The sequence below is a fragment of the Helianthus annuus genome, chromosome 5 (assembly GCF_002127325.2).
Source record: "Helianthus annuus cultivar XRQ/B chromosome 5, HanXRQr2.0-SUNRISE, whole genome shotgun sequence".
In the NCBI taxonomy this organism is placed as follows: Eukaryota; Viridiplantae; Streptophyta; class Magnoliopsida; order Asterales; family Asteraceae; genus Helianthus; species Helianthus annuus.
Genome location: NC_035437.2, coordinates 30,750,803 through 30,771,620, shown reverse-complemented (window position 1 = coordinate 30,771,620; position 20,818 = coordinate 30,750,803). Strand labels below are relative to the sequence as shown.

General features: G+C 42.7%; 3 protein-coding genes across 3 annotated transcripts; 2 read left to right on the top strand and 1 right to left on the bottom strand.

Moving 5' to 3' along the window:
• The first annotated feature begins 348 nt into the window (after positions 1-348).
• Positions 349-1,062, top strand: LOC110943116. The gene has a single exon (XM_022184872.1). The coding sequence runs from the start codon at positions 349-351 to the stop codon at positions 1,060-1,062; it is 714 nt and encodes a 237-aa protein (XP_022040564.1).
• A 13,882-nt stretch (positions 1,063-14,944) lies between these two features.
• On the top strand, positions 14,945-18,175 carry LOC110940533 (RNA-binding KH domain-containing protein PEPPER). The gene is made up of 6 exons (XM_022182070.2): positions 14,945-15,366; positions 16,655-16,901; positions 16,990-17,141; positions 17,235-17,534; positions 17,621-17,815; positions 17,885-18,175. The coding sequence occupies exons 1-6, from the start codon at positions 15,049-15,051 to the stop codon at positions 18,071-18,073; spliced, it is 1,401 nt and encodes a 466-aa protein (XP_022037762.1). The 5' UTR covers positions 14,945-15,048; the 3' UTR covers positions 18,074-18,175.
• Positions 18,176-18,543: 368 nt separating this feature from the next.
• On the bottom strand, positions 18,544-20,655 carry LOC110940532 (pentatricopeptide repeat-containing protein At3g14730). Its single transcript, XM_022182069.2, has one exon. The coding sequence runs from the start codon at positions 20,506-20,508 to the stop codon at positions 18,652-18,654; it is 1,857 nt and encodes a 618-aa protein (XP_022037761.1). The 5' UTR covers positions 20,509-20,655; the 3' UTR covers positions 18,544-18,651.
• Between the last annotated feature and the right edge of the window lie 163 nt (positions 20,656-20,818).

The window sequence follows — 20,818 nt, the reverse complement described above, 5'->3', positions numbered from 1 at the left end:
TACAGTGCAAAAGAGAAAGGCAAGCGCCCTTACGAACCTTCACGGCAAGAGCAATAGGTCATTTTCCCGGTAGTGCGCGGCGGCCCTCGCGCCACTCGACCCGTCGTCATTACTGGTATTATCGGCCATTACGAAACGGAGTATGTCTTCATCGATCCTGGAAGTACAGCTGATATCATCTATGAACAGTGTTTTAACCAGTTTGATGAAGATGACAAAGCAAGGCTCGAGCCAGTTGATTATCCATTGTCTGGATTTTGCAACGAAATGGTTTTCCCACTAGGCCAAATCAGCTTCCCTGTCACACTCTCTGACGGGAAACACTCAAGAACAACAAACGTAAACTTCATGGTGATGCCTGTCAAATCGAGGCATGATGTGTTGATTGGGAGAGAAACCCCAGGCGAACTAAACATGGTGACTTCCACCCCCCACTCAGCGATAGGGTTTCCAACCAAGACGGGGGTGGCGATCATTTATGCCAAAAAAGAAGTAACGTCAATAGAAGAGTTGCGCGCAACAAAAGCGGCGAAGGTTTCGACAACTGAGCCAGAGAAGTGGGTGTTAAACCGTAAGTACCCAGAGCAAACGGTAACAATAGGCCATGCCATTTCGTCAGATATCAGAACGCATCTGAAGCAACTACTGTTCAGGAATATGGATATTTTCGCCTGGACCCCGGCAGACATGACCGGTGTCCCGCGCGACATTACCGAGCATTGCTTGAACACCTACCCTTCTGTTGAGCCGAAGGTCCAAAGAAGGCGCAGCTTAGGGGCTGACAAAACGAAAGCAATGAATGAGCAAGTATGTGAACTTCTCAAAGCTGGAATCTTGCGAGAGGTACGTTATCAAAGTTGGGTCGCAAACCCGGTAATGGTGGAAAAGTCGAGCGGAGGATGGCGAATGTGCGTCGATTATACTGATCTCAACAAGGTATGCCCTAAAGATTGCTACTCTTTGCCTGAGATCGATAAAAAAAAAAGACTCCTTCGCGCCATACAGATGGAAGTGCTTCTTGGATTGTTACAAGGGATACCATCAGGTTCAGATGAAGCTTGAAGACGAAGACAAGACAGCTTTCAGAACTGATCTCGGGATCTTCTGTTATACAAGGATGCCATTCGGTCTAAAAAACGTTGGCGCCACGTACCAGCGCCTGATGGACAACACCTTCGCTGGGGATATTGGGAAGCACATTGAGGTTTACATCGATGACCTGATAGTAAAAAGTCCTGAAGAGGACCAAATGTTGAAAGACATTGAGAAAACCTTCAACTCGCTGAGAAGCGTAAACATGAAATTAAATCCAGCCAAATGTTCCTTTGGGCTGGAAGAGGGGAAATTCTTGGGCTTAATAGTCAACAATGGAGGATTTAAAGTGAACCCAGAAAAAGTCCAGGCAATTGAGCGCATACCTTCACCCAAAACAATCAAAGAAATGCAAAGGTTAGCCGGCCGCTTAGCCGCGCTTAACCGCTTCCTGTCAAATCACGCCGCAAAGTCGTACCCTTTCATAAGTACCTTGCGCAACTGTGTAAAAAAGCAAGAGTTCAAGTGGACGCCCGAAGCAGAAAGCGCTTTTCAGCAAATGAAGGAGTGTTTGATCGAACTCCCAACGTTGACCGCACCGTTCGAAAAGGAGCCGCTCATCTTGTACTTGTCATCATCAGACAAGGCAGTGGGTTCGGTATTGCTTGTAGAAAGAAACGGGGTTCAGACTCCAATCTACTATGTCAGTAGAATGCTCACAGATCCAGAGACAAGATATTCAACGATGGAGAAGCTGGTACTAGCACTGCTACATGCCTCTAGAAGGCTGCGCCGATACTTCACAGGCCACGTCATCACAATACTGACCAATTTCCACATTGGGAAGATATTACAAAAACCGGAGACATCTGGGCGATTAGCAAAGTGGGCGATCGAGCTGGGGGGCCACAACATTTTGTATAGGCCGCGCCCAGCCATCAAGGGTCAAGTCCTTGCAGACTTTATCACAGAAGTCCCAGCGGAAAAGGTCAAAGATTGTGAAATCGTCGAAGCTCCCACAAAAGATACGTCAGATGGGCTATGGTTCCTATACACAGATGGTGCCTCAAACGAGGACGGCTCAGGAGCCGGATTGCGCCTGGTGAGCCCAGAAAAGCATGAATTTACATATGCTATCTGGTTGGATTTTAAAAATACCAACAATGAAGTAGAGTACGAGGCATTTCTGGCAGGCTTGTGCCTCGCCATTAGAATGGGAGCTAAAAATCTACAAGCGCACGTTGATTCACTTTTGATCACCAGCCAAGTAAACGGATTCTATGATGCAAAAGGTGACGTTATGGCCTTATATCTGGATCAAGCAAAAGAGCTATTGCAGAAGTTCACGACATACAGGGTCGTACACATCAATCGCTCTAAAAACAAACAGGCAGACGCCTTAAGCAAGCTCGCGTCAACTTCCTTTCAGCACCTTGCAAAGGAGGTAAGGATCGAAGTGCTCAAAAATCCATCAGTCCTGCTGCGCCAGGTGAACGTGATCGAAATAGGGCAGCCATCCTGGATGACCCCTATAATCCACTATCTACAGGAAGGGATACTCCCAGAGAACAAGGCAGAGGCAAGGAAAATCCAGCACAAAGCCCTGCATTATGAAATGAACGATGGTATTCTGTATCGGAGGTCCTTCTTGGGTCCCTTATTGCGCTGCGTAGACCCCCAAGACGCGAATTACTTAATCAAAGAAATCCATGAGGGGATCTGTGGCATCCATGCGGGACCACGCATGGTTGTGGCGAAGATCATGAACGCCGGATATTATTGGCCAGGGATGCATGTCGACGCCCTGAAGGAGTTGCGCAAGTGCGACTCCTGTCAGCGGCACTCTCCAAAGACCCTGCGCCCCAAAAATGATCTTATCCCAGTGTCCACTGCTTGGCCTTTCCAACAGTGGGGGATTGATATGGTGGGACCCTTCCCAGATGCCCATGGAGCTGTAAAGTTTATAATCGTGGCTGTCGATTATTTCACCAAATGGGTGGAAGCCAAAGCCCTCGCATCAACCACTGCCATGATGGTGCGCAGGTTTATCTGGGAGCACATCATTTGCAGATTTGGTCTTCCTCTCAAAATCGTCACAGACAACGGTACCAATTTTGCCTCTGAGGATCTTCAAAAGTGGATGAAGGAAATGAAGATAGAACATACCTTCTCATCCGTTGCACATCCTCAGGGCAACGGTCAAGTGGAAAGCGTAAACAAAAGCATCGTGGAGGGGATAAAAGCCCGACTGGGCATGAAAAGAAGAGGCTGGGTAGATGGGCTCCCAAGCATCCTGTGGGCTCATCGAACCATGCCGAAGACAAGCACCGGCGAAACTCCTTTCAGCCTAGTATACGGCTCGTAAGCAGTTATCCCGGCAGAAGTTGGTCTCCCCTCACCGCGATTGACAGCAGTCAACACGGTTGATAATGAAGCAGAACGCCGCCTCGATCTGGATCTTTTAGAAGAAAGACGCGAGATCGCGGGTATTAAAGAGGCGAAATACAAGACACAACTGGAAAGGTACTACAATGCGAGAGTCCGCATTTGTACCTTCACTCCAGGAGAATACGTTTTCCGTGACAACGAAGCTTCAAACGCCGAGCGCCCTGGAAAGCTAGCACCCAAATGGGAAGGCCCATACTTGGTCCATGAAGTGCTAGGAAAAGGGGCGTACAGATTGCGAACATTGGATGGCCATATCATCCCACGCACATGGAACGCGCAACAATTGCCCAAGTGTTATATGTAACCACTTTAGGCCATGAGCCGATCCTCGGATGAGGACCACGCACCTACTTGCTTTCCTATGATTGGCTAAACGCCCTACGTGTTATTTACTCACAATGTGTGATTGGCCTAAGCGCCTGTTTCCAAGTTAATGAAATCATACGATATGTTTTCCTACTGCCATATTACTTCATGAGTTACAAATGCATGTTAAACTTTTGATTAGCACGAAAACACTTCAGTGAATTATCAGCTCTAGAGTTGCACTTACATTTATTCGCGCTAACTTAACCAAAGTTTCAAACAACAGTGCAATAATTGTAACAAGACAAAATAAATGTGAACATAAGCATCATATTCAACACAAGCGCAACGCGCAATGGTTACATAAACCTAACATCCATTAGAACTAGGTGGAGCGCGACCGCGCAACACTATACATGCAAAAAAACTAAACAAAACAAGGCACAAAGCCTTCAATTCCTATTAAGGTTGATCACCATCCTCGCCGTCATCATCACCTTCATCATTGCCTGCCAACTCCTCCTCATCAGATACCTCAACCATCTGTGGTGGATCAAGGTTAGTCTTTAATCGATGACACCAGTCATCATGCTTCAGTGCTTCAGTAACTAAATCCATCACCGGTATAGACAAGTTATCATAACCATCTTCAGCGCGAGCCAGCTCAGCCTCAGCTTGATCAGTCACCGAGCAGTGACTAGTGTTAAATTCTTGACCAAACACCTCTGAAGCATGTTGCGCACACTCCAAGTAACCACCCCGGTGACCAACGGCGTGCGAAGCATCTATTAAAGCAGCAACAGCTGTATCTAGCTCCCCAGCATTCAAGACAGAGTTGGCCATCTACAATAAAAACAACATAAGACAACAAGTATTAAGAAATTGAGTCAAAAGTCAGGAGAAATCTTACCAGAGCTATTCCTCGGCTGCGCAGCCACTCAGCCTCAGCGACCAAAGTGTCTATGATACTATGGGCCTTAGAATAATTATTATGCGCCGCATTGAGAGCAGTGGTACTAATGGCTCGCACCTCCTCGGCCTTTTTCTTGGCTTCCTCGGCAGTAGCTGCTTTTGACTTTTCAGATTCGAGATCAATCTCTAAGGACTCGCTCCTTTCAATCTGCTCGCGCAGACGGCGCTTCAACTCAGCGATTTCAACGTCCTTGGCAAATAAATCTCTATCCTTGCTAGCAATTTGCGCCTTAAGCTCAACCTATAGAAAGCAAGACTTAGAGAATTTTTTACAAACTGAAGCATAAGCAAGAAAGGACAGGAACATACCTCGGCTTGCTCCTTCACAGCTTGCGCATTCTCCACCTTCTTCTTCAGATCCGCAACTTGACCTTCAAGTTCGGTGATCTTGGAGCGAGCCGCATACATACGCTCATTATCCTTGGCACAGATAGCCTTCCAATCGGCACGTTCCTTTGAGAGGAGTTCTTCAGCGGCACGGAGTTTGCCTTTAAGGCCTTCAGGACCCCACTCCTCAGCTTTCTTATCCGTTTCAAATTTCGCCTTCTCCTCGTCAAAGGCGACCTTCGCTTTTTCAAAGTTTTTCACTTGCTTCAGCAACCGCTCACGATATTTCTCCCTCTCTTCCCTTTCCCTAACCATAGTCCGCCACTCGCGAACGATCTGATGGTTAGCAGCGCGAGTGTTGGCTTCACCAACCACATACGCATGATAGAGCGCGCTGTGCGTTCGCTCCCTTTGACGGTTCACCTCACCAGGAGGAATGGAGTTAAGAAGCCAATCACGGCAGGGAGCGAACTCCAAGAAAGTATCCTTCTGTTTCAGGCCCCATGGCGGCTGATGCAGCGCGTCCCCTCGACTCTCCTCAGTATAGGACTTGTAGTAAACATCTCCTAAAGTGTCCATCGGACTGATAGGAGAGTGAAGCATCCCACCCTGTTTTCCCGAGCCAGCTTGGCCAGCAGCAAAGGCAGCGCTACCACCAGCAGCAGAAGTAGTCTGTTCCTTAGTCGCCAGACCGATTTGAACAGGAAACTCGGTCGGCGAGGGCTCAACAGGTTTCTCCAACTCCAAGTTTTTTCCCTTCTCAGCGATGGGCTGCTCATGCCTAGTGACAGGAGTTGGCCCCGAACCCTGCGCCGTATCAGTAGTAATGGGGGCGGTAATCTCGGGTTCCTTAGGCCCAGTAGGAGGCTTGTCAGCAACTTTTTCTCTCTCAACCTCTTTTTCCCGAACAGATTTCTCAGGACCCTTTTGTTTTTCCTTATCAGCAGATTTTGAAGCAGGGAACGGTTTGATAGTGACCTTAGTAGCCTTAGGCCTTTTCTGCGCCGGCTCCAAGGGCTCTGTGATCGTGATGCCCTTCTCGGGTTTCTTCTTTTCAGCCTCTGCAAAGATAGAATATTAGAAGGGAGAATACAAGTACAAGAAAACAAAATACTAACCAGGAGAGAATTTGTAGAGTGAGCGCAGGTTGTTCTTCTTTCCAATCAAAGGAGCGCCGCCCGGTTTCGACAACACAGTGGCCCCAAGCGCAGCCTCCCGGCTCCTTTTCCTTATCAACTTCACCGCAGGCTCTTCCTGCAATTCCTCTTCATCACCCCCTTCTTGCGCAGCAGAGGACGAGGTGGTCCCAGCATCCGGGTTACGAGAACCCGCGCTTCCTGAACTCTTGGAGCCTCCTGCTCCAACTTTCTTCTCGCCTGTACGCGATAAACCTTCAAATGAATCACTGTTGATAACGTAATCTTCCAAGTTACTTTGACGAAGGCGGAAAGTACCTTTGTCGGCGGCAATAGCAGTTGCGCGACTACTACCGGCTCCCTTGCTCGTCACCTCAGGATCCAAGGTGATAACCTTCTTCTTCTTCACAGGCTTTTTCTTCTTGTCTTCAGGGTCTATCCCCAAGTCGCGCAACACACCTGCAAAGATTTGAGACCACGGGCTTAGCTCTCCATTCGACGATCCCACAGACTCCTCGCTGGAAAGATAGACAATTTCTTTCCCAGTAGAAGTCACGGAGCGCAAGGGTCGAGGGTTAGGTATATGCGCACCTTCAGTTGCAGTAGGCGGCTCGGCGAAGGCATCAGCAACCAGGTACATGGAGTTACCCTTTATCTGCTCATACCAGTACTCCTCCCCATCCCGGAGTGGGCGCACGCCCATAGACCCACTAAAAGTAGAGAAAGCGGCTTGATACAAGTGCGCCTCTACACATCAAACCGTATAAATAAACAAAGTTATGAAACAAGAAATTAAAGAAATCAAGGAAATTACTAACCTCGATCGTCGATCATCAAGATGGGGGCCTCCTCGCTGTCAGGCAACCATCGATCACTCATGCGCGCAACAACGAGGACATTCTCTCCAAATACCTGGTTAGGGGTCGGAGTGAGCTGCTGATACCACCTTTCATGCTTGGGAATGGGAAGGTCTTCCTTCAGTATCGGTTCAGTCCAGTCCTGGAAGGGCATAGCGATCGGAAGCACCTCCTCGCGAATGTAGAAAAATTTGGGTTTCCAATCATGGAAACTTTTAGGAGGATTTAGCAGTATCTTCCTCGCAGCCCCGCGACTAGCAAAAGAGAAGAAGCCCATATTCCTGATGAGCTGATAAAAGGCACGAAACTTCTCGACAGTGGGTTCGATACCATGGGCTCGACATAGGAACTCGAAGTGTCGAACACTAACCATCCTAGGAGGGCTCATCTGAGAAAGATGAAATCCGTAAAAATGAAGAATATTCCCCATAAAGTTTGTCACCGGCAGCCGGAAATTTCCTTGGAGGAAGAAATCTTCAAATAAGGTAATATAGCCCGACGGCGCATCGGCGGCCGTTTGATTCTGCCCAGGGTATCTTGCATCCCATTCCGGTGGAAACCGGAAGCTCCGTACGAATTGCTCGAATAGCCCTAAATCCCATCGGAGAACCGGGACAAGCCCCTCCTCTCCGGGATTTTCTTCAGTATGTTCTTCAGCCATGGACAGATCTCTGACGTTGAAACTTCAGAAAGTTTGAAGATATGAAGATTTCTTCAAAAATCTGCTGATAGTAACTTGAAGATTTGAAGCTCCGAGAAGAAATGAGAGAGAAAGGGAAGCAATGGAAGGAAAGAATACCCTCCTCTGGAATCTCTTCAACTATATATACCCATCGCATTTAATGCGATGGGTAAACGTGCCGAATATGCCGCGCACGTGACTAACCAGAAGATGCCACGTAGGCCGTGAAACCCGGAGTGACGGTTATCACGCGCGCGTGGGCCTCACTCGCCTGATGAAAGCCGAACCGTCAGAAACAACTCGATGACAGCCGTGTCAGCAGTCAACTCAAAGGTCACCATCAACGACTATCTCACCAAACCGTCAGAATTCAAATTTCGAGGAATTTCCCGCCCAAATTCCAAGAAACTTAGCAAAGAAGATACTCAGGGACGCGCCGGATGGCTTGGTTACCCAAGACATCCGCGCGCTATCAACGTAAAAACAATGCAGCATCAGCTTGAAGAGATGTAGTCGCGCCGTAGCAACCGACAAGCGCTTGAGCGCGCGTCTACCAAACTAAAGCGAGCAGTCTCTGCAATTTTCTTTTTCTAAGTCCAGAGCTCCAACCACTTACCTTGCGCATGGTGCAGCACTGGACTGGGGGGACTTGAAGGGGTATGGCCCCAAAAAGCCGCGCAAACCTTCGTCAAGGCCGCGCGCGAGGCCATACTCCTTATTCAGCAATTCTCTTACTAGGCAATCTCGCGCGAGTATCGCCACATCCCACGAAGAGGCGCGAGGTTCAGACGGAAGAGAACTGCAATTCCAACACTTAGCAATCTGATAAGAGTCTTCACTACTCGTAAACCCGCGCAACCTGATTCATGCCCAGCATCAATCACGTAAAGGTTGCGGCGCGAGACCAGAGTAGGAAGGTACAAAAGGTACAAGTGGCAGGAAAAGGAGCCAATGAGCATCCTGCAGGCTCTGTTCAATCGTGCGCCACGATCGTCTGAGGTACAAAGGACGAAAAGTACATAAGGACGCCTATGTGGCACCAATCAGAGGAGAGAGACATATGTCCCACGATCTCCACTTGTCTGCTGATGGCAGAAGGACAGCAAGGCCGACAACAGTGACATGTGGCTCCATTCAAGGCGCGCCAGCGCCGGAAAACTTCTAGAAGCCACTAACGGTCGACACCAGTGAGACAAAGAGCATATCCACTTATGTTGTCGCCTTCCGGCCCAAGGCCCATCAGCCCATATCCTCTTACACCTCTCCGGCTATAAATAGAGAACTCAGTTCATAGGTTAAACATTCCATTCCCTCTACTCTCACTCTTAATACTTAATTATCCTTCCAAAAGCAGTCGCTTATTCTCACGCCGGAGCCCGGTTAAGAGGGAAACCCCCATATTCCCCTCTTAACGAGTAACGGTGTTCTGTTTTGCAGGATTAGACGTTCAAGACGAAGCTCAGATAAATCATTAGAAGATTAACCATTATGGTAGAAACATAAACCCAACTGATTAGCCTCATAATTAGTTCCGTGTTTCTTCAGAAGGATAATCGAATGGATTATCACACGTTGGAAGAATGTGATATGTCGTTTAAATTATATACATGTTTTAAATTATGTATGATGTCACTGATTACTAATGATGTGGATATAAACGGTGGCTGAAGCTTACATGGATCATCATCATCATGAGGTGCAAGCAGTTGAAGATCGAGTCAGAACGTGAATTGTACGAGAGTGAGGTCATGTAGTTTGTAAATGTAGGTTATGGTTTATCTTTTAAATAAGAATAAAGGGGTAATACTTGTAAAAGGGCCCAAATGGTTTTCAAGCTTGTTAAAATGTTTAAAAAAAGAAAATTTTTATGGTTCGTATTTCCGCTGCGTGTTTTCGGTTAAACAGTTTAGGGTCTTACATGATCCCTCTAAACTATCAACACCTCTTCTTACGACCCTTTCTCTAAAACACGTCAATAGTTGCCAAAACCATCAAATTGACCCCAAAATTCACTTTCTGCACTTGTTTCAAACATCTTAGTTTTAGAAACAATGAAGACCTTTGTATGAAAATATGACATTTTGATAAGTGTGGAACTTGTGGCAGTAGCAGTGAGTGGAGGTATACAAATAACCTATAATGTTGTGCACCAAACAAAACTAGAAAAATAGAAGGTTTGTTACATCATTGATTGTTGCACTAATTAGTCGAAAGTCTCACAAAGGGGTTGTGGTGGTCTGGTGGATCTCAGTTAACGGAAGTTTTTAAGGGAATGGATATAAGTAAAGAGCTAGAGAGTTTGGGTGTTATAAAAAATAATAAAATACTGAAGCTCATGATTTCCTTACTAGGGATGGTGACTCTGGTTTGGACAATCTCTGGGTTAGGTATAGTTATGTGCTCATGTGATAAAAAAGAGAAGAAAAAATATTGATGTTAAACTCTTTTGGTTTTAGCATAAGACGGTTAGGAAATAGTCAATTGACTTTTCCTTTTGTTTCATAAGCTTGAGGCGGTATTAGGGAACTGTGACTTTTTAGTGTGAGACCCTAGGTTGACTACTTATACATGAATTAAATAAACATGATAAGGGGCCTGGAAACTGGTATTTGTGTTTAAGTGGATCGTATAACTGCAATCGCGGTTAACACGTTAGTAGTTTTTAATTAAGTAATATAGTTTTTGAAACCAGATGTAAACCTAATTATGATTCCATTAGCATAATTCTTTTTTAGGGACGAAAAAAGAGTAAGTGTGAGGATATTTGATGTAATAATTACATATGTTTCCATGTATAGTTTATATAATAATTTGAGTCATTTTGTGTCATTTTACCATTGGTTTTTTTATATTATGGTGTCTTGTGTGTTTACAGGGTCCAGGAAGTGAAAACGAGCTGAAATGTTAAAGAAACGAGCACACATGAGAAGGTTTGGGCTTAGTGAAGGATTCTCAGGGAATGAATGGATATTTGAGAAGATGAGGTGGTAGAGAATCGAATTACGAAGTCGTATGCGAAAAACAGTGAAGAAAGCGAAGTTGAAACGAAGAAGTTATGATGAAAACGGTTTTCTCAGTACAGATGTTGGTCGCGTCGTGCAACCACGAAAGCATATCATTTTTTTGTCATCGCGAAAAAGTCCATATTTGACCCTATTTAAGCCCATAAACAACCCTAATCATAGAGGAGACAACCCTAGACGAATTTGTGGAGATTTGGACGAAAATCATAGATCTTTTGGAGCATAATCGAGCAAGACGAAGCATTGGTTGAAAGTGTGAAGACTTGGGATCGTGTTGGCTCATGTGTTAAGCATCCGGGTTTATTTGTTCTCTTGTTTACTGCTTTGATCATGTTTTACTACTTGTTATTGATGAGTGTTCTTAATTTCATGATAATGTTAGGCTAGTTTTATTATCACTATCTAGGTCATATAATGAATGCGCTTGTTTGATCTTGTTTTTATTTGATTTTGGACAAATTATGTGGATTTGATAAATAAAGTTCATGACTTTGGTTTCAGTGTTCTAAAGTATATGCATGCTTAATCTTTATTGAATCTTTATCATATGTTTCACTTGCATTCTTGTGGATGTCTTCTATGTATGAATTCTTGTTAGGTCGTGGACTTTGTGTTAGCGGCTAGTTTACAGTTAATAGTATACAATTTCCTGTAGAAACTATGATTAGGGTTCGAATAGGATTAAGTGTTCTACCAATTTCGATAGCCGTGAGGTGAGAGGTTGTTGGCTAGTGTCGAGTAATTTGGTTTCTAGGTTAGATTCTTCATGAGACGATCCCTTAGATCATGGTCTCTGTCTGCTAGGTGAGGTAGATTATAAACCATAGTGTCCCTAGATTTTCGTGTCGTAAGGTAGAGTGTATAAGGGTGCTTTGTTATCACACTAGGAGAGCCTGTGAAGGAGTCCCTTTAACTGGTATTAGAACAGCTTAATAGGTTGCCATAGGTGTCTTCTTGAGAAGGATCGAGGGTCCTGTTCAGTTATCCTTTAAGTTTAGCATCTTAAGATCCCGGTTTCCACATTAGTTCCAAAACCATTAGAACGCGTCATTCAAGTGCAGCATTCAGACCTAGGTAGTGTGTTTCCCATTATCTGATCACATCTTAGTCTTAGTTCGTGTGTCTAGTTAGTCCTAGTTAGTTTAGTTTAATTTAGTAGTTTGTTAGAAACCTCCCAATCAACAAAACAAATAAGTCGAGCCAGTCTAGTAGTTAGTCAATCAGGTCTAGTAAAGGTAATTAGAGAGTCTCATGGGTTAGATACTCAGACTTACTTAGGCTATACTGCATTGATCGGTACACTTGCTGGTTATGTGGTCTAGGTTTTAGAGAGTCTGCTTTTTATAAATTTAAAACTTAGCGTGCCTAGTTTAGGTAAATATCAGCTAGTTTTTATTTGACCACTTCGAGCACATCAGTATGCTTGATAGTTGGCTTTCTGAAAAGTCAACGAATGTAGGAATAGTATGAATATGCATTCTAACGCGATACTAAGATTGGGGAAATCTAATGATACATAACGGTAGGTTGAAATGTTTGAATTGTGAACAATGTGATTGATGATTGTCAAATTATGTCTTATGCATGTTAGTGATTGACTAATGAAAGTCAATGTAACTAAGAGTTGGAAATGAATGTTGATATGAATGAACATGCATACTAACAATTTTAAGGACATGATGTCATGAAAGGATAGGAATCACATTAGCATGGACTCAAGCATGGAAGGCTAACGGGTAAAGAGGAGGCAAGAAAGCAAACACGAATACGGACGCTTAAGGTAATTAAGGTAAGTGATTCCCTACTCATTTCTTAGTAGCTTAAGGGAGATTTATATGTATGAATATTGGGAACATGTAAACGTGGAATTTGGTTGTGGGGACATGAGGATTAGTGTTAGAATGATTTGGAGGCTTAGAAAAAAAAAATATTTTATGATTTGGGACTTTTGGGACGTGTGAACGGGGGTCGAAACGCGCAAAAGAATGAAACTGGGCACCGGCGCTACAAACGGAGTCGACGACGCCCTGGATTGGAGTCGCCGACGCCGTAGAGGTGATAAACGCCCCAGTTGGCTGTCTACGCCCCTATCGACGTCGGAAAACCCCGTTTCTTCGATCCAGGACCCTGGAGACCCCTTCCCAAGCTCCGTTAAACTTCCAAAATGCACCCCAACATTACCAAATAGTTGCGTGAAGTACGGGTGAGTATGGGAGGCACATGTAAGAATGGAGCATGTATGCAAGTATGTGTGGGAACAAAATAAGTATGTAAGCATGTATGTATGGACTAAATTGTCTGTTAGTTGATGGAACTCATAGGTGGGCATGATTAAGAATGAATACGTACGTAGTTTGTATGTACGGGATTTGTATGTATGGATGTTTGTGGCTAGGATTTGTATGTTTGAATGTGTTAGAATGTAAGATGTATGTAACAGTTTGGATAGAGAGATATGTATGCACGTATTGTAATTTAATATATATGAATGAATGAGACTTGTACATATGTATATGTGGTTTTAGTATGTACTTGTATTAACGGTGCTAACCATGTTGCTTTGAGAATGAAATGAAAGTGCAGGTAAGATATTATTGGCCTTTTGAAGGTTCGACGCTCGAGATGCAATGATTGAATTTGGAAGGATAATCGAACGGATTATCACAAGTTGGAAGAATGTGATATGTCATTTAAATTATATATATGTTTTAAATTATGTATGATGTCACTGATTACTAATGATGTGGATATAAATGGTGGCTGTAGGTTACATGGATCATCATCATCATGAGGTGCAAGCGGTTGAAGATCGAGTCAGAACGTGGATTGTACGAGAGTGAGGTCATGTAGTTTGTAAACGTAGGTTATGTTTTATCTTTTAAATAAGAATGAATTGCGTAACACTTGTAAAAGGGTCATCCCAAATGGTTTTCAAGCTTGTTAAAATGTTTATAAAGAAAGAAATTTTATGATTCGTATTTCCGCTGCGTATTTTCGGTTAAACAATTTAGGGTCTTACATGATCCCTCTAAACTATCAACACCTCTTCTTACGACCTTTTCTCTAAAACACGCCAATAGTTGCCAAAACCATCAAATTGACCCCAAAATTCACTTTCTGCACTTGTTTCAAACATCGTAGTTTTAGAAACAATAAAGACCTTTGTATGAAAATATGACATTTTGACAAGAGTGGAATCTTGTGGCAGTAGCAGTAGTGAGTGGAGGTATACAAATAACCTATAATGTTGTGCACCATACAAAACTAGAAAAATAGAAGGTTTGTTACATCATTGTTTGTTGCACTAATTAGTCGAAAGTCTCACAAAGGGGTTGTGGTGGTCTGGTGGATCTCAGTTAACGGAAGTTTTTAAGGGAATGGATATAAGTAAAGAGCTAGAGGGTTTGGGTGTTTAGGTTAGGAAAAAGGAGATGGAGCATCCATGACAATAAGTAAACATTTGTTAACAAGAACCCATTTCCGAAGTGTTGGTAAGCGTCAATTTCATGATACAGACACACTACAATAACTTCTATGTATTTCTCTCTTCAAACTATTACAAGTCATTTCCCAAAACAACAACAAATTCTTAGGCTGGTGGGTACATAAGTGGCTATGTCATCGGGGATGGGGGGATCACCTCACCCAAGTGATGGCCTGGGGTGCGGGTAATGAGCCTCCCCTTTAATATTCACATCGCAACGTTCAAACACACAGCCTCGTCCTCTTCGTCTCTTGACCGACGTGACGAGGACGCACCCCACATCCACCAGCCTTATGAAACTAATCTTATTCAACTAAACACTAAGGGCATGTTTGGCTAAGCTTTTTGAAACAACTTATTGACTTATTGGCTTTTTAAAAAGTTATAAGCTTCAAAAATGATGTTTGGCAATGAGGGTGTATGTGAGGAGAAAAAGCCAATAAATCAATAAGTCACCACATACTGATTTGTCCAAAAAGCCAATAAATTAATAAATTATTTCAAAAAGAATAGCCAAACATGCCCTAAAATTCATAATTCCAATTGTTTCCAAAACCTAAATGTTAACTACATTTAACATTTAACATTACAACTATGATTTAACTTAACTATTCACTCAAATAAATTAAAAAATATATAGAAATTGATATCAATGAATCTAAAGTCTAAACTAGTACAAGTGTACAACTTACAACAAAAAAAATATACACCAACTTGATCATAAGATCCCTCTTCGTCAAACCCCCCAATAAAAGCCCTAACCCTCAAATCACACACACTAATGGCTTCCACCCTACCCTCAATCAATGGCACCGTTACAGAAACCACTCAATCTGTAACCACCGCCTCAATTCCGCCGGGTATGGCCACGGAGACGGATCCGGCGGCCAAAAATCCACCGGCTACGGCGGAAGGAACGGTATCGCCGGAGAAGAAGTGGCCGGGATGGCCAGGGGACTGCGTGTTTCGACTCATAGTGCCGGTGCTGAAGGTTGGGAGCATAATTGGACGGAAAGGAGATATTATTAAGAAGATGTGTGAAGATACCAAGGCTCGGATTCGTGTTCTCGATGCTACTGTTGGTACACCTGATCGCATTGTAAGTTGTTTCGAATTTGTTGTGTTGATTGTTAATTGTTAAAGAGGATTTTTTTTTTTTTTTTTTTTTTTTTTTTTTTTTGTGAAATTGTGTGATTTTAGGGTAGGTTATAGGTGGAGATTTGTGTTATTGAGTGTGTGAGGATCTTAACTGATGAGTTTAGGGGAATTAGGTTAATGTTTGGTGATTTGACAGTGGTTGCACCATTGTTCTTGATCAGCTGTGTATGTGTTGTTATTGTTGTTACAACTAAGATTCAGTTAGGATTTGTAATTTTGAGGATATTAGACCGATGCGATTAGGGAAAATTAGGCGAATATTTGGTAATTCAACAGTGATTTCACCATTGTTGTTGATCAGCCATCAGCCTTGTATGTGTTGTTGTTGCTGCTGCAACTAAGATTTAGTTAGGGTTTGTGATTTTGAGAACGAGTGGTTTGATCTTGTAAGATGACTCTATTTGGTTGTGTTGATTTTTTTTTTTAAATTGTTTTTTTTTTTTTGTGAAATTGTGTGATTTTAGGGTAGATTAGTGATGGAATTTTGTGTTATTGAGTGTGTGAGGACTAAGTTATGTTGAGGACTATAGATTGAGGATATTAAACCGATGCGATTAGGGCAAGTTAGGTGAATATTTGGTTATATAACAGTAATTTACACCATTGTTGTTGATAAGCTGTGTATGTGTTGTTGTTACAACCAAGATTCAGTTAGGATCTGTGATTTTGAAAATTGAGTGGTTTGATCTTGTAAATTGTTTTATTTGGTTGTGTTGATCCTTTAAGAATATCCTTTATCTTTTTTTATTACTATTTTTGTTGTGAAAGTGCGTAATTTTAGGGCAGATTCTATTTTGTGTTATCGAGTGTGCAAAGCCTAAGCTATGTTGAGGTTGGGGATATTAGAGCGATGCGACTAGGGAAAATTAGGCGAAGCCGCGAAGATATGGCAATTTAACAGTGATTACACCGTTATTGTTGACCAGCTGTCAACCGTGTATGTGGTGTTGTTTCAACCAAGATTTAATTAGGATTTGCGATTTTGAGAATTGAGTGGTTTGATCTTGAACATTTTACAAGTTTTTTAAATTAGTTAAGTCTTAAAGAAGATGAATAAGCTTGGTGCTTGAACACTTTACAAGTTTATTAAAATAAATTAGTAATATCTTGAAGAAGATGAATAAGCTTGGTGCTTTTTCGCATCATTGAACTTGGGTGTTGCCAATATGAGTCTGTCGATCAGCAACTCAGCTACCTTTTAACATGGTCAACTTGAAACATAACTTTAGGTTTTGATATCCGGAAAAGAAGAACCAGAGCTACCTTTCTCCCCTGCAATGGATGCTGTAATAAGAGTATTCAAACGCGTTAATGGATTCCCAGAAAATGAGGGTGAGAGTCTAGCATCCATACCATTCTGCTCCATTCGATTATTGGTACCATCAACGCAAGCCATAAGTCTGATTGGAAAACAAGGATCATCAATCAAAGCAATACAGGAGAGCACAGGCTGTTCTGTGCGGGTGCTATCGGGCGGTATGAACTATGAATCTCCTCTTTCATCTTTTAATTATTGGTTGGAAAATCCTATTATAAGTTTTCGTAAACGATGTGTATCTTTCAGATGAAGTGTCAGCAGTGTCTGCCAACTCAGATGAACGGATCGTGGATATGCAGGGTGAAGCTATAAAGGTTTTGAAAGCTCTAGAAGCTGTAGTGGGACACTTGAGGAAGTTTTTGGTAGATCATAGCATTCTTCCTCTCTTTGAACAATCTGTAAGTAGTCACCATTTTCTTATACAGTAATTATAATTAAAATTTCGTGATTAGTTATGATTAACTAAGCGCATTATTATTATTATTATCCAGAACAATGCAGCAGTAGCAGCAGCAGCAGCAGCCACACAAGAACATCAAGTGGAGACGTCATGGGCTGACAAACCCATGATGCGTAGTACTAGTGGTTTACAGTCGCAACTCGGGTTAGGTGGCGTGGGTGATTTTTCTCTTCCAATGAGAAGAGAGACACTGTTCGCTGATCGTGAACCACAACGAGAATCACTTTTGACATCACATGGGCTTTCTTTGTACGGTCGCGACCCTGGGTTGCCGCCACCCGCAACGCTTTCTCCTGCACTTGCGCGCACTGGTGGTCCTATTGTCACTCAGGTCAACGGTTTATTTTCATAATTTTGTTAAATCTTGAAAGAATGCGTTGTGGTTGTAATAAGTTACTTTTGGTTTGTGTTAAGCAGATAGCTCAAACAATGCAAATACCACTGGTTTATGCTGAGGATATAATTGGGGTTGGTGGGACAAATATTGCGTATATCCGTCGGACTAGTGGTGCGATTCTTACTGTGCAAGAAAGCAGAGGTTTACCCGATGAAATTACAGTTGAAATAAAAGGGACAGCGTCACAAGTTCAGACAGCTCAGCAACTTATTCAAGTAAGATGCAACCTTTCTTTTTCCATTATGCCCATACTCGATGTTAACTGCTTTTGTTTGATTACTCAGGAATGTGTCAACAAAGAATCATCGAATCCAAGCAGCTATGGCAAACTAGAATCGAGTTTGAGGTCTTCATACTCTCAATTGGGGAATTCATCATACCCACCACCAGCATCATCAGCTTATGGTGGACCATCGTATGGCGCGTATGGAGCCCCTGGTTTAGGAGGATACAGTAGTAGTTACAGGATGTGAAATGTAAGTGATTGATATAGAAGCTGTTTGGGACCTTTTATTTTCTACAAGCCTATTTTAATGTACTATTTATTATAAACAAAGCTTGGACTACTTCTGGCTTCCTTTTTCCCTCGTTAATGTTGATATAGATGCCTCAAACCAACACTAAAACAAAAACTTGGAAAATTATAACTGAATTAGTTTCCTATGGTACGCTCGTATTCTATTTTGGACACAACTTTCAGAAATTACACTTATGGTTATTATTGTTCACTTATTTGTGACACATATGAGCGAGCAATGCCCAATTCATCGGTCTCACCTACTAAAATCCATTGGTATCACCGCTGTAACTGCATTTCGATCTAGTAGATCTAAAGAGCAAGCGATACCCAAATTCATCGGCCAATTTCTTGTTAAGGATATTTAAATTTTTTTAAATCTTTTTCGTGTTAACGATGATGACCGTAAGTGTAATGTCCAAAAAGTTGAGACCAAAACCGTAACATGGACTTGCCATGTTGCTTAATTAATTCATATGCTAATTTGTATAATGTTACATAAAACATCAATCTAATGAAATCAAATGGCTTAGCTCAAGTCATGTGGCATAGACCCATGCTCATGTACAATGAATTAAGCTCACTATAAATCGAATCTTCATCAGGATGGGTCCGATCACCCGTCCCGAAAACATGCACCCCGTCTCCAAACTCGATCCAACTGCACCCCGGTGTTTTCTTCACATTCTGTTGTCTCATATTAAGTCTCACATCCGACACCTCCTCATACTGACCCAATGTCCCATACACATTCGACATCAACACATAACTTCCACAATGCTCGGGTTCAAGATCAATCACTTTTCTTGTAGCAATTTTAGCAAGATTTGCATCACCATGAAGGCGGCATGCCGCCAAGAACGCCCGCCACACCACCGAGTTAGCTTCAATCGGCATTTCTGATAGCAACCCGTATGCTTGATTAAGCAGTCCAGCACGACCAAACATGTCAATCACACAAGTATAATGTTCAACCGTTGGTGTAATATTGTACTTTGACTTCATTTGACTTAGAAATTCTTGCCCTTCCTTCACTAGACCCGCATGGTTGCAAGCTGATAGAACCCCAACGAATGTCACTTCATCGGGCGTTAAACCTTTTTCACACATTTTGTGAAACAAATTTAACGCCTCGTTGCCAAACCCGTGCATTGCATAACCCATGATCATGATGTTCCATGAAGCCGGATCTTTAGTGCTCATATGATCAAAAACTAATCGAGCTTCTCGCATACACCCACATTTACCATACATGTCCATGATAGCGTTGTTAACGTATGTATCATCCGCTCTATCTTCACCGTCATCTTTCCCCAAACCCTTCGTGATCATGTATGCGTGAATCTCCTTACCATGCCTTAACGCTGCTAAATGGGAGCATGCCGGGAGAACAGTGGTGACAGTGACTAAATCCGGACTGAAAACTTTATCGCGCAGCATTTGGTCAAAAAGCTTTAAAGTTCCTTCATGATCACCAGATTGTTGATGAACACCAATGATTGAATTCCACGAATACATATCCTTAATCGCCATTAACTCAAAAATACCGAAAGCATCAAGAAAGCATTTACACTTTCCATACATATCAATCAACGCATTACAAACCGCAACACCAGAAAAATAACCCATCTTGATCACAAACCCATGAACAGCCTTACCATTGTAAACATCCCCTTTTACGGTAATCACCGACAATATTCCAGTCACGGTGAACCTACTCGGGACATTCCCATCCGCACGCAGCTTCCGCAAACACTCCAACGCATTACGAAACTCCCCAATCTGAGCATACCCATTAATCATAGCATTCCACAACACAACATCTCGCTCCGGCATTTCATCAAACACCTGGTGTGCATCCCCCAACAACTCAAACTTCAAATACCCATGAACCACAGCACTTCCCACAAACAAATCATGATCCAACCCAAACTTAAACACCAACCCATGAATCCCCCTCAACCCCACAACATCCCGACAACCCAAATACGCCTTAACCACACAAGGAAAAGTAAATCTATCCATCATAACCCCAGCCACCCGCATTTTATCAAACACCTTCAGTGCAGGTTTTGGCATATCATTGTAAATAAAGCCAGCAATGATTGTGTTGTATGTGAAAACATTGGGTTCAGAGGTTGAAAAGGAGGAGTTGAAAACCATAAAGGCGTCTGAGATGGTGTTGCATTTGGAGTACATGTTGATGAGGCTGGTGATGGTTTGTGGGGAAGTTAGAAAACCATTGATGATCATGTATGAATGGAGTTTTTTGCCTTGATGTATGTTGGTGTGACTGGCGCATAACTGGAGAGATGTGATGCATGATTTGAGGTTTGGGAGAGATGAGAATGTTCGAGTGAGATTTGGGGTTTTGATCAGTGTTTTGTACATTTAAAATGTATGTATAGATTTGGGTAATATTCTCTTCTGATTGTTTCCTCCATGCAACCATGAAATGTCGTGTGTTCTTGTTTTCAAAGATGCATCTATATATATACACACGTTTTCACACCTGGTAGAGGAAAAAAAACCGGTTTGGGATCAAAAAGACTCGAATGCACAAAAAAAAATTTATTTTAGATTGAACAATCAAAATATGACCAAAACTCAGTGACAATTTTGGCATTTTACTCAAAATAGAAACCGGGCTAGCTAGAAGCTAGAAACTGGAATCATGAAAGTTACAAAATTACATTGCAAA